The sequence below is a fragment of the Cottoperca gobio genome, chromosome 6 (assembly GCF_900634415.1).
Source record: "Cottoperca gobio chromosome 6, fCotGob3.1, whole genome shotgun sequence".
In the NCBI taxonomy this organism is placed as follows: Eukaryota; Metazoa; Chordata; class Actinopteri; order Perciformes; family Bovichtidae; genus Cottoperca; species Cottoperca gobio.
The window spans coordinates 14,703,151-14,717,008 of NC_041360.1; the positions used below are offsets into that span (position 1 = coordinate 14,703,151).

The 13,858-nt window shown below is 40.5% G+C and overlaps 2 protein-coding genes across 3 annotated transcripts; one reads left to right on the forward strand and one right to left on the reverse strand.

Moving 5' to 3' along the window:
* Nucleotides 1–2,316: 2,316 nt before the first annotated feature.
* miox (myo-inositol oxygenase) lies at nt 2,317–6,363 on the forward strand. Its single transcript, XM_029434716.1, has 9 exons — nt 2,317–2,485; nt 3,254–3,334; nt 4,615–4,777; nt 4,858–4,925; nt 5,226–5,335; nt 5,698–5,765; nt 5,857–5,906; nt 6,059–6,171; nt 6,255–6,363. The coding sequence occupies exons 1-9, from the start codon at nt 2,348–2,350 to the stop codon at nt 6,361–6,363; spliced, it is 900 nt and encodes a 299-aa protein (XP_029290576.1). The 5' UTR covers nt 2,317–2,347.
* A 79-nt stretch (nt 6,364–6,442) lies between these two features.
* Nucleotides 6,443–13,616, reverse strand: lmf2a (lipase maturation factor 2a). 2 transcript variants are annotated; one of them, XM_029434714.1, is made up of 14 exons: nt 13,332–13,616; nt 12,134–12,387; nt 12,011–12,039; nt 11,167–11,360; nt 10,749–10,927; nt 10,471–10,609; nt 9,994–10,167; nt 9,747–9,852; nt 9,570–9,666; nt 9,282–9,464; nt 8,626–8,794; nt 7,889–8,000; nt 7,692–7,800; nt 6,443–7,611 (listed from the first exon to the last, which is right to left on the reverse strand). In XM_029434714.1, exons 1-14 carry the CDS (start codon nt 13,423–13,425, stop codon nt 7,201–7,203), a joined length of 2,250 nt encoding a protein of 749 aa, XP_029290574.1. In that variant the 5' UTR covers nt 13,426–13,616; the 3' UTR covers nt 6,443–7,200. The 2 variants fall into 2 exon arrangements, with proteins under 2 accessions (XP_029290574.1, XP_029290575.1); XM_029434715.1 differs by having other exon boundaries at nt 9,994–10,122; nt 13,332–13,615.
* Between the last annotated feature and the right edge of the window lie 242 nt (nt 13,617–13,858).

Below are 13,858 nucleotides of genomic sequence, written 5' to 3' on the forward strand. Positions count from 1 at the left end.
CATTGGTGATCCTGCTGATCTGAACTTACTTGAGCTCAGAGCTAATCCACTGTGTCTCTCAAAAGCACCTTCATCTCCCTCTGATAACAAGTAGCTTTACTTCAGTGAGAACAGAAACCTAGAATACCCTCCAATTAAACACTGTTAACCCTTCACCCAAAAGCCCACAGAGAACACAATTAGCTAAAATAACCACTAACCCTAATCCATTATCTGTCGCAACGCTTCTTAAAGGGTTAACAGATAGCTTGTCTCTGAACAAGGACAACTATACTGTAGTGGGTTTTACCTGCAAACTGTAAATGTGTAGTGCATCATTTTGATTTATGTCACTGTAAAGTCTGTTTATGAGCCTTAATTGCTTTAATCATTTGTAAGGCCTTGTAATGTTTTGCCTTTCACCTATCCACATTAAGCATCACTGTGAATGTTAACAAAGTGTTATTTAAAGCTTTAAAGTCTTAAAGATTAATAGGAATGCATGAAAGCACTTTTTTGTCCTTTACATTCAATATGACTTGAATTTTTTTAAATGTGTTATTTAACCATTTTGCTGTAAATATCCCACAAAACTAACGTCATGTGAGCGCCCCTTCAAGGTACAAGTGTCCTTTTGTAAACCTTATGTGTTGCTTTAATCTAATACTTTGTTTTTATAATAGCAGCGCTGTGTAATAAAACTCCAGCCAAACCTTCACGTGTGATTTATCTGTCTAACAGCAGTGTGAGGTGTAAGTGTGACCTTTATGATGTTAAAGCCCGCCAGGTTTATGATCGGAAAATGTGTCTCACACCACACACACACACACACACACACACACACACACACACACACACACACACACACACACACACACACACACACACACACACACACACACGTTACCCGTTACGGCTTACATTTACGCAAAATGAAGGGTTTGGCTGCTTTGAGTGACAGGTGGGTACACTCACAGGTCGCTAGCTGCTATTAATCTGTTTATAGAGTTTAATGTCTAATGTAATTGTGCACATCTTTCAAACTCCACACCTCCAATTTGTTTCACAGGCGTTGTTATAAATCTATAGTCTGCAAACTCAAGCCCAGATTTGTTTTCATTTTCAAAATAATTTCCACATCTGAGAGTCACACAAGGCTTTATAAAACTTTCTTTCCGTGGTTCTCTGCAAGACCAGACATCAAACATATTATAATTTGTAAAATCAGTGCCCCTTTAAGTAAAAAATGCGGTGGCTTGTTGTGGATATTGCTTGACTACATTTAGATATTAATGTAGATATTGGGGCGGCTTCTAAGGTGGCCAATCAGATGTTAGAGTTGGGCCGAGACTCCCCACCCATAGACACACCCCTGAGTTTAACAAAAATAAAACTAGAACATTTGGGAGGTTTACTGAACGTTTGTCTCTGTAAACACAAAGGTAGTGTTCATCTTGGTATATCATGTGTTTATAAGTGTGTGTGAGAGGGAGTCTTGTGGCTACGACTGGCAGGAATCAACAAATTGTGCGTATTTGGTCAACTGCTGCTTGTTTGAACACTTTGGTCAATTTAACCTCTGTTCCAAGAAACAGAACATATTTCCTGCTAATCAATCACAACTACTGTGAAAGTGTCCTGTTATGTAAAGTGGTCAATACCCAGACACGTTTGTTTTTGTTTTATTTTATTTTTGTGTGTGGAGGTACAAGTATAGATGATAGATATACTGTACAAACTGCATAAGACAAATATGCAGGTGTTGAAAAATACATATGTATATGTAGATATACAAATCTGTAAATAAAAAAAAGAAGTGTTTTTTCAATAAGAAATATATTATATGGTTAAAAATATACAACTTAACTGGAATAAAGAACTACTGGGTCATCCTACATCAGTCCAAACAAGTAACCTGTTGACTATTGAAGACACACACACTGTGCTGTTTATCTCTCTCTCTCTCTCTCTCTCTCTCTCTCTCTCTCTCTCTCTCTCTCTCTCTCTCGCTCTCTCTCGCTCTCTCACACACACCCACACACACACACACACACACACACACACACACACACACACACACACACACACACACACACACACACGAGACAAGACCAAGGTTCAAAGTGAGGTACCACATTAAGTGGGGTTTAGTTAAAGTGTGACTGGACATTCATGCAGGCAAAGCATTACGGCAGGATATATACAGGCAGGAGGAACAACACACCACAATAATGAGGGTCATCAACATTGTATGTATGGCTTCAATACATACTGAGGCTATGCTTTCTATCTACCATTACTTTTTAAAATAATTCTATTTTTAATGTGAATACTACTTCTACTACTTAACTTTCTTTTGAAAGAATATATGTTGTTTATTTTTGTAAAACCTGAAAATGTTGTCTGTCTGTCTGTTCAAATGCAGGGTCCGGACCCGTCTCTGGCATATCGGCCAGATTTGGAGACGACTGAACCCAAACCAAAGGAGGACTACAGAAACTTTGAGGTAATCATTCAATATGTTCCTTCAGTTCATGTCACTTATTAAATGCTGCATTTATTTATGGCCAGATGGGTGAATTCAGAGGTGAGACTGTTGTTACACGCCTGGGAGGTCTAGAAAAAAAAAGAAGAGTTTTTAAAAGGACACAACTGTGAACTTGGGTTTGAGAAAGTTGGTAAAAATGTGCCTGATCTCTGAACTAAAGACTCTGATGGAGAGGGAAACCTAACTATATATCTTCTGCTAGGGAGAGGAGGACTTACAATTAAATGCAGTATATAAATAACTTTCTCAAAACAGTGCATCTCAGGTGGTTATCTATGATTATTTCTCATAATGAGGATAGAGCAGGGATGCAGAGCTGTGTCTGTTTCAATCATTTGCCCTGTAGAAGAGTGATTTACTTACAAATGATGTAAGAACAGTGTACATCAAAATTGCAGGTTGTTTTTTAAACAGTCTCTCTATTAATAAGTAATGCAGAAATTGCTAAACAACTGGATTTTTGGCTCATTTTCACTGTTCATATTTTCAACAGTGGTGCATTTTTGCAATATTGTATAGTAATAAAATGCAAGTGGGAGTGTAGTTAGACGTGTCATGGATTTGAAACTCAAACCATAGAGGTCATTGCAAAAATAGATTTCTGCCATAAAAGATTTCATGTGTCATAGCATTTTATAAAGTTGAGATGTGTTGCATGTGTGCATGTGTGTGTGTGTGTGTGTGTGTGTGTGTGTGTGTGTGTGTGTGTGTGTGTGTGTGTTTCAGAGTGGAAGTCTAATTGATCGTGTGTTCAACACATACAAGCTGATGCACACTAATCAGACGGTGGACTTTGTGAATGAAAAGGTGAGTAAATCAGGAGCAAGTGCAGATAAATTCAGCCAAGTGTCACCGACAGCCTCTTTAGTGAAATAAACACATCCAACATTAAATGAAATGTGATGGTGCCACAACATTTCTTTCCGTCAAAAATCCGTAGTGCTTTTGTCTTGCACTAAAGCACCACTGATTATGTATTTACTTTGTATTTTGTGAATGTCTGTTTTGCTCTGGATGACGGAGTGATCCTGTCAGACTGAGCAAACAAACATCCTCCAGTCCTATGAGGTGAAAGTCATAGGCAAATAACCAGTCGATGTTCTGTTTGCACTAAATGTTGTTTGTGTAACCTTATTTTCACTTCCAAAGGTTACACATGGACACTGGCCTGTTTTATATACTGTATGCGTCCCATCTACAGAAGCTTTCCATAACACATGAACTGCAAATTCACGCAGATAAACCTCTATCCCTGAAAATTAAAGAGAAAGCTTTTTCAAAAAACAAAATTAATTCTCAGTTGCTTTCCTAGTAAAGACCCTGTCACACATATCCGTATGGCAGAAACGTATGCTGGCGTATATGAAAATGTGTCAGAGTCCAAATACGTCCAACTTTTCATCGGATCGGAAAAGTGAACGTATACAGATACGCATGTCTAACCTATTGATAGAGTATCACTTACTAATACAAAATGTATCAGACGAATGCATAACTTATACAAAAATATGGCGTATACAAAATATCGGCAACACGCTGGTGTACGTTGATATAAGGTAAGATATAAGTAGTATTCGTTAAGAGCATGCGGTGTTACGCTGGGGTGCGTTGTTGAACGCTGATGTTTTGAGCATGTTCAAAATTACTGGACGTACCCGACGTGTGTCTTCAAGTTATGCAGACTTTACGTTACGTTAGACAAACGTGAATACGGAATACGTACGTGAATATTTACCTACGTAAATACCTACGTGACTACGTTAGAGGTACGTTAGATATAGGCTACGTCGGCTGACGGTGAACCCTACAGCCAACTTATTGATAACGAGTGGATAACCATTTTGAGCTACTTTTTATATATAAGCCGGCATGTTTCTGCCATACGCTGTGTGACAGGGCCGTATGTATGCCGTGTTCGGCGTATCGTCTGCGTCCTTCGAACGATCACAATTTACCCTTAATTTATATCAACGTATAGCCGATATTTCGTATGCGCCGGCATACGATTCTGCCATACGGATATGTGTGACAGGGCCTTTAGTTTGAGAAACAAAGCCTCTGCAGTAATGGCGCTTACCTTTCTGCAGCACTCTGTATGGAGTGGCTGCAACCACACTCAGATGGGCATGATGGACGCCATCATGTCTCTAGACCAGCTGGTGGACGAGTCCGATCCTGATGTGGACTTCCCCAACTCCTTCCATGCCTTCCAGACTGCTGAGGGCATCCGCCAAGCACACCCAGACAATGGTACCATACAGGGAGAGAGACAGAAATACACACATTGTGTACAAGTACATACAAAAATAAATAACGGCTTCCCTCTCCAGACTGGTTCCAGTTGGTGGGTCTGATCCATGATGTTGGGAAGACAATGGCTCTTTGGGATGTTCCCCAGGTAGGACACAGGGTCTGGTATTACAGAACAACCTCACTGATAAATTAATTTAATCTCCTAATTTAATGGACCCCTTTTTCAGATTTGCTTTTTGACTTGATATATTGAAATATTGTTTTTGTCTTCCCAACACTCACACACATTATCTCTATGGCCCCTCTTCAATCCCTTTTGTATCTTCATGGTTAAACTCGTTTTGATGTGTGATTATCAAATAATCCCTGACATTTTGTATTTTAAATATATATATGGTGCGATACAAAGAATTATAAAAGCAAACTGTGTATGTGTGCTCTGCAGTGGGCTGTGGTCGGCGACACCTTCCCAGTGGGCTGCAAATTTCAAAACTCCATTGTGTTCAGAGACAATACCTTCCTGGATAATCCAGATGAGAAAAATCCCTGCTACAAGTTAGTAATTTAACGGCGTAATTTTCATTTTTACATTATCAAAGTCTGCGAATTAAACTCTACCCCTAAATCTAAGGAGGGGCATTTTAGAGTTTTCCACGCTTTTGAAACACCGATTTCGATGCCAGGTTTTTTCATCAATGTAAATAGACCTCTGAAATGTTTGTCTTTAAATCATTCAATTCTCCTCTCAGTACATGCAGTCCATAGTCCATAGTCCATAATACAATGTTTTATATTTGTATGCAAGAACCATTCAAATATGTGCTCTACTATCCCTATTTTTTTCAGTATTACAATTAACACCTATATAGGCTAGTTGTTTGATGTACTGTTATGTAAGGACCTGTTTCGCTCTTTAGAACTGAAAACGGGATCTACGAATCAAACTGTGGGCTCGACAAAGTCCACATGTCCTGGGGCCATGACGGTAAGACACGTCCTCACATTCAGACAGACACTTTTAAAAGAACATTTTTATCTACGATATTGTACCTGAACTCTTGCATTGTTGTCTTCAGAGTATCTCTACAGAGTTATGAAGTTCAACAACTGCTCCATACCAGAGCAGGTCAGTAAATTATTACATTCAATAAATTGTTTAAATTATGTTTTGGGCAATGAAAAAAAAAGAAGAGCGGAATAGGTGCAAAGATGTTCTCTTCTCACCAGCAGTGCTTACAGGCTCAGTTATGGATCTACTCATTTTGTGTCTCTCTTCAGGGATTGTACATGATTCGCTTCCATTCATTCTACCCCTGGCACTCCCACGGAGACTACATGCACCTGTGCAATGACAAAGACCTCGGCATGCTGCCCTGGGTTCAAAAGTTCAAGTGAGCATCTTCCTTTGTCATGTGCACATCTTTATCCTGCTCCCTGCTTTGACCTGAAGCTGCATCTTCCATCCTTTCCACAGCAAATTTGACCTGTACACAAAGGACGCCGAGCTGCCCGACGTCGACAAGCTGAAGCCGTACTACCAGTCTCTGATCGACAAGTACTGCCCTGGAACACTGAAGTGGTGAAACAGACAGCATTGAATTCAGCAGCAACACTATATATAGATATAGATATAGATATAGATATATACAGAGAGAAATGTAGTGTTTTTATGTTGTTGCTTTATAACACTAAAAGATCTAAACACATATACTACTCATGATAGATTATATACTGACAAAGTTATTAAAATGACACATATAGGACTCGTGATTGTTGCACATTTTCAGATTTTTTTAAATGACAAAGCGTTTCTATTTTTATTGTACTTTAATATGTGATAAAAAAAATAACTTTTTAAAAATACATCAATTTGTGTGTCATTTTTAACATTGATATAAAAGATATATGTGGAGAAAATAAGAGAAAGTGCAGTGTTTTAGTTCAGCTTATATAGCAAGAGACCACTGTAACATAAAATAAAATACCACCAGGAAACAGACAAAGACCTGAATTTACATACAAGTGCAACAACACAAAGAGGAGACGGAGAGAACATGAACGACACACATTTACCCTCTTAATGGGCAAAACGGAAGCCTGCTTATTTAAAATGTTATATTTCTCTATTATTTCAACAGGATTTGATCTGCTGCCTAGATTGAATTTTTAACATAAGTCAAGACCGATTTAAAATGTATAAACATCAAGATTTGCTGAATTAACCGATTTCTAATGTTCAGACGGATATATGAAAAATGTACAGCAGTAAGGTGTAGGTGTGATAAGGCAAACAAACACATTTTTCCTTAATTGGCTGATCAGGAAATACAAATTTACACAGAAATATTCTTTGGTCATTTTGGGAACATTTTATGAAGGCAGGTGGTGATAACAGTCTACTGCGGGATTACCTGCGTCTTTCATAACTTCCTCTTTCCAAGAATCTCCTCTCTTTCTATCCCGTCTTCGTCTTCCTCCTCCTCCTCCTCCTCCTCCTCCTCCTCCTCCACAGGATCCTTCTCCTCTCCTTCGCCCTCCTCCACCTCATCTTCATTGTCCTCTTCATCTTCCTCTTCCTCTTCCTGCTGTTCATCGGACTTTCCACAATGGTCTGAAGAGCCGTCGGGTACATTTTCTGCCTTATGAGTGATAGCATTCCTTTCTGCAAGTTTGTCCCTGTTTTGCAATCCCTGGAGCAGACAGAGGGTGGCGCTGCAGGCAATGAGGGTCCAGATGAGTATGTGTGTGGGAACACCTCTGACCTGAGAGCGCACCCACCTCACCGCCTGGGTAACAGTGTTGTTGGACATACGACGCGGAGGAGATTTGTCCTACAGACAAATAAAGATGAATATTAAATCAATATTCAATAGATTATAGAATTAAAAAAAGGGACATTTCCTAAATTTACCTTGAGTCCATACTGATTGAGCATGCTCTCCAGGAAGGTGTTGCCCAGGTGCACTGTGGGATAGAATTCCTCATCATAGACCCTCCTCCACCAACGCTGCGGGTAGGAACTGCCAACAAAGACCAACCAAACAGAAAATGACCAGGTGTTTTGAGGACAGAGAGAGACAGACATAAAGACAGACAGACAGAACTAACCCGTCGGGCTTTAGTTCAGTAAACCAGTATCTGTAGCGGTGGGCTCGGAGGTAGGTGGGAGGCTGCTGGTGGAACGGATACTGTGATACATCCGTCTGGATCAACTCTATCACTGCAGAACATAAAACAAAGTTTCAGAGATCTGCTGCTCCTCGGCAATTTAACATTTAGGATAGAGAACATTTTCTGCCCTGTGCTCTACAGATTGAAACATTTAAGTATGTGAGCGCTGGTCCAAAATTGTTACAAAGTTGTGCTGTGTCCCACGCCAACACCCGTCAGATATAATGTAACTTTTTTTAACAACAATGTTTGCTTTTTTCTGTTGTCATCAAAGAAAAGAGAGAGGTGCAGAAGCGTGTGCAATTTGTTCTTGTCATCACCACTGGGAGGAATGAAAGAGAAGTTTTCACATTTTAATGCTAAACAGTGAGAAAAGGCTATTAAAACTGTACTTAAACCAGGCATCAGTGTGAGAACAGCTGCACGATGCAATGATCTGGGGCTAGAAAACACTTCTTATCACAACAGCGATGTCACACGGACTCTGGTAAAACACCTTGTGTGACATCACTATTATGTGGTGAGAAGTGCAGAAAGCTTTAACCCAATAAAAAGCACATGTGCAGAGGTAGTTCTCTGCCCTATTTGATTCTGTGTTATTGTTCTTTAAAAAAAGATATAAAAGTGAGTGACAGGAAACACAAACTAAATATTAGCAGTCTGAGGGTGCGTACCGTCTCTCTTGCCCTGCAGCAGGCGGTACATGAGGCTGGTGAACCACGGAGCCTGTGCTTGACCCCCGAGGGCAGCAAACCACATTTGCCAGTCCAACCTGGGCTGGTGAGGTGACACCATACCAGGAGATGCACTTAAGTTTCCTGGCTTGTACATAAACTCAATCTCCTACAAGATGAAAAAAAGAAACATATAGATGTACAGTTATAGATTGTGCAAACAGAGCACCTTATACAGCATGTTTGAATAAACTTAGCAGTAGTCTCGTCATCATGACGGCTTCCACTAATGATTGTTTTTATTATCAATTCATTTGGTGATTATTTTTTGGGATGAATTGTTTGGTGTATAAAATGTCATAAATTAGTAAAAATGTCCACCACATGTATTAAAATGTCTTGTCTAATGTTTTGTCAGTCCAAAACCCAAAGATATTCAGTTTAATAGGATATAAAACTGAAAATAGCACGAAATCTCCACATTTGAGGCAGAAAACAGCATTTTCTGCCATTTTTGATTATCAAAATAGTTGCAGATTATTTTTCTATCAATCGCCTAATTGATTAATTGACTAATTGTTGCAGCTCTGATCGTCTTTAACAGGCATATTTAGATCATGTTTACACCATCGCCTATGGGAACTTTTTTCTCTCACCGTCCACGAGACTCCATCGTTGCTTCCCTCGATGACCACCTCTGGCCGCCCACCGACCCCGGTCATCCTTCTGAACAGACCGTACGAGTTGACCAGCTGGTAGCGATCCACCAGGTCATAGGCCCGACGCACTCCCGGCCACAACCTGGCATTTGAGTCATACTCCATATAGCTGAATGGCACCTGGAGCAGATGAACAAAGTCGTCATAAAGAGCAACAGCAACCAGGTTTGAAGAAATACTTCTCAATTATGAGGCTCAGCTGCACAACTCATGAACAGCACCCACCAGACTAACAGTGAACATAGCAGTGGTGGCAGCAGCAAACACAGACCACTGGAGAGTTCCCCAAAACCTCTTCAGGAAACCGGAGACACATGCACACCTAGAAAAACACATTACGCATGTTATGTTACGCACAACATGCAATGCAGAAAATGCAACATAAATCACACACACACACACCTGAACATAGCTGTGACCATCTCCCAGGTGAGAGAGAGGACACCAATCCAGATACAGGGGATAATGACCGTCTTCAGAAACTGGCTAAACTGGTGGTATGTGAATGCTGTAAAGACAAAAATGTAAACAAAAAAAACTGCAAAATTCACTTGTTTCTATGGACAACACACACAGACCACACACACACACACACACAGACCACACACAGACCACACGCACACGCACACGCACACGCACACGCACACACCTGTCCTGGAGGAGATGCTGTTCTTCGTTGTGTCCATCTTCAGGTCAAAGCATACAATTGATCCGAAGATCATGAGCGACCACACTGCCAGCTCCAGCAGGTAACACAGCCATGACCCCATCTTGGAGTCTGACCAGAACAAAGAGACAGCCCGATGATACTCTGGTGAGTAAACTTTGGCAGAATGGACAAACAGCTGCGGTCCAAATTCAAGCTTTCGATGCGTGTCCCTCTCTAAAATCCCAGTGCATTACCTTATTTTAAAAGGGATGGTGGGTGTTTAATATGCTGACGTACGCTGAAATATTGTCTATGAAACAACACTGAGCAAAATGACTTAGCAAATGTGGATCTGGACGATTACATGCATGCAATCCTTAACTTTACCTGGGAATAATGATAAGAGATGTTTCTTATATTTTTAGACTTTACAAAAGTATAGCCTGCATATGTATACAGCAGTTATGTTTATAATACCATTACTGCTGATCTTGTCTGCCTTGCGTAGCCAGAAGTCTACATGCTGGTCGTCCAGAAGCGACAGACTGAGGGCCAAAGTCAGCAGGTTGAAGAAATTGTAGTTGCCAGTCAAAATGATGAGCACTTGAAGCAACACCTACACAAGAAAGAAGAATCAAATGAGCCAATAACTTATATCTATAGAAGGGTGATTTATTTTAAACATAAAAGCACAATGCTTTACATGCAAACCCTTTCTATTACATTTGCTCATTGTAGATTGAATTTCTACCCACCTGGAAGTAAAAAGCCCCGAGCCTGAGTCTCCGTTGAGGGCTGAAGAAAAGCAGCGGTATAGCGATCTCTATAACGAAGGTCCCCACCACACTCAGCTTCTGCCACCACACCGGCAGCTGGTGGGCAAACCAAGCCAGCTGGGTGGGGATACACTGAGTCTCATAGTGATACGTCAGAGCTGTTCAACACAGTGAAAAAGACATTTTATCAACTGAAAATAGACACAATCCTGAGAGCTCACTTACAACACTGTTAACATTTGAATGTGCTGATGTCAGTTACAGTGGCTGAGAAGTCACAAAAGTCAACTTGCAGTTTTAAAATTGTAGTAATGTCCTCTCTTCAACACATACGCACTACAATACACTTTACTTCAGTACACAGACACTCCTCACCCCTACAGACTCTCATACATACCGGTAAGGCCCCACCACGTGGGACAACGAGAAGTGAGTTTCACCACACCAGAGGCAAACATGAGCCTGAAGAGCAACCAGCGGATCAGCCAGAAGGTCACGCGATCATGCTGTCGGACCCCTCGGGACCCTCTGATTAATGTCAGTGGAGCAACGAGGATACAGAGGAAGCCCGTCTCCAGAAGCAAGTTGTCCCTGGACAGTGACAGGTAGAAAGAGCAAAAAGGAAGATTTTAATAAATGGAAAGATAGTTAGAGACATACAGAGTGAACAAGGGCACCAGGGTTGTCATTCTAGTTTGTTGATGTCTACAGTGTTGTTGCCCAGCAGCAGAGACAAGCATTACTACAATGTTACAAACAGTGGACTGAGGATGACGTACACCTAACGGTGAACCGCCAAAACTATCTGTCCTTTAACCAGCTGCTGTTCATAACATGACTGTGTTAATGACCTCGTAAAATAAATAGAAAAGATCCACAAATCTAATAACAGGCTTGGTAGTAATGGATTACATGTAATTGGGATTACAAAAAATAAGTAACTAAAATCTTAGTTTGTGAGGGTAATGTTTTCATAGTGTAAATGTGGAATATGATTAATTAATTTTATTTGCATTGAAAATGTTTTTGATTTGTTTAAAGAGAAAAAAATAATATTGGTGGAATTTAAACTGTTTTAGGGTCGAAGGTGAAATATTTTCTATGATCTGATGAGAAATCCAAGAGTATTCAGATTTGGATTATGTTATCAATTATAAAAATGACAATGTAATTGAATTGGTATTCAGTAACTGAGGATTTGTAGGGTTGGGTCAGATTATTTTTGAAATGTAGTCACTCACCACTGGAAGTAGAGAAACACCTGGCCCACCTGAAATGAGAAACGAAAATGGCCAGTGTGAGAAGGGACACCATGACAGACACATGTGAAAGAAAACTGGGTACAGTTGATGCTCTAAACTCACCTGGTACATTGACAGGTACAACGCCCAAAGGCAGAAAAACACCACGCTGTCTCGCAGAGCCTCCACCAGCGTGGCGGCGAGGCTCAGTGCAGCACCTATCAGACACAGCAGTTCCATAGCGGTGTGTGTGTCCACACCGAGCCGAGGTCCCAGCCACAGCAGGCTGGGAGAGGACTGCAGCTGTTCCCATAGAGACTTCCCGCTGTGTCGCAGCTGCCAACGAGCAGGCAACAGCCCGTCATTACCATAGAGACCTAGAAGTAGAAATAAAAATTGGGAAGCAACAACGTCAATCAACATAAACAGCATACAAGTTGTATACGCATTAGTGATCCCTTGTGCACGGTATGCAAGCATCTGGGTTGGTTGTGTTTCTCATCCTATGTTTTTTTTGTTGAATACTTCACCTGCCTGTATCAGTCAGTGGATCTTTAAGTAACATAGACAATCATCAGGATCAATGCATGCATGGCACAGACCAGCTGGAGATGCCTCTGGTAAAGCATCATAAATGTAATGTCATTTAACACTTCATTCAAAGTGTGTGTACAACACTCGGGAAGATAAAGTATATATATATATATATATATATATATATATATATATATATATATATATATATATATATATATATATATATATATATATATATATATAGAGTTGTATATGTATAGTTTCTGCATTTGTATTTAATTGAATATATATTACTCTGAAAATCTGACATCTGACGATGATAAACAGATGCATCTTGCCATTCATTGAAATATACCAAGTTTAACAAATCTGTATTAAAATGTTGATACATTGAAAACTGCTTTAAATTAATTAAAACCCATGCACTGGAAATGTATGTTGGCACTGTGACTAAATACCAAATACATTTTCCTACACCCCTTAGGCGAGGGCGAGGTCTTCTGGACTTCTGCTGGCTACTAACATAACAGAGGGTTTGTGGGAACAGTGCAACTATACATTACTCTCGCGTGTGCATCTGTACAACAGGTTGGGCATCTCTCAGCAGCTGCTAGCTCGTAAAGTTAGCCAGGAACAGGTAAACCTTTCTGACTACAGCCCACAGAAACTTCTTCTTCACAACAGGAAGACGCCATGTTCCCGGCTGAGCTAACAAGCTAACGCACACCAGTAGTAGTACATTCAGTGAGCTAGCTTCCACACAGGAAGCAGTTGTGAGTCTCACCTGGTATCTGCACATATAGGGACACAAAAGCAGCCAGATAGATGACCGCCATGCTCCAGAGGAACATGCGCCGTGGCTGGATGATTTCCCCCATGTTTGGGCCGAGCTGCTGGGTGGGACAGCTGCTGCCTTCACTGCCGAGTTGCTGCTGTCTGCTCCAGTCCTGAAGCAGGACGGGGGGTTAGGTCGCGAGATTTATTATAGCCCGAGGACACGTAGCGATTTGAAGTTCACCCAAACAGCCTCAAGATGTCTCTGCAGTTCCTCTGAACTTTATGCTGCATTCACGGAGCATCGGATAGAACAAGTGCAGCCTTAACCTTGTGTCAGTTTACTTATACAGCATCTTTGCCTTTGTGCAATGTCAGATTTAAAAATAAATACAAATAAAAACACTTGTTACCTTAGAGGACAACTATGTCCGCGTCAAAACACTGCTATAGAAATACTATATATTATTAGTTATTAGTTATTTTAACTAACATCAGTCTTGATCAACACCACCAATTTATCCATTCAGTTTCTGA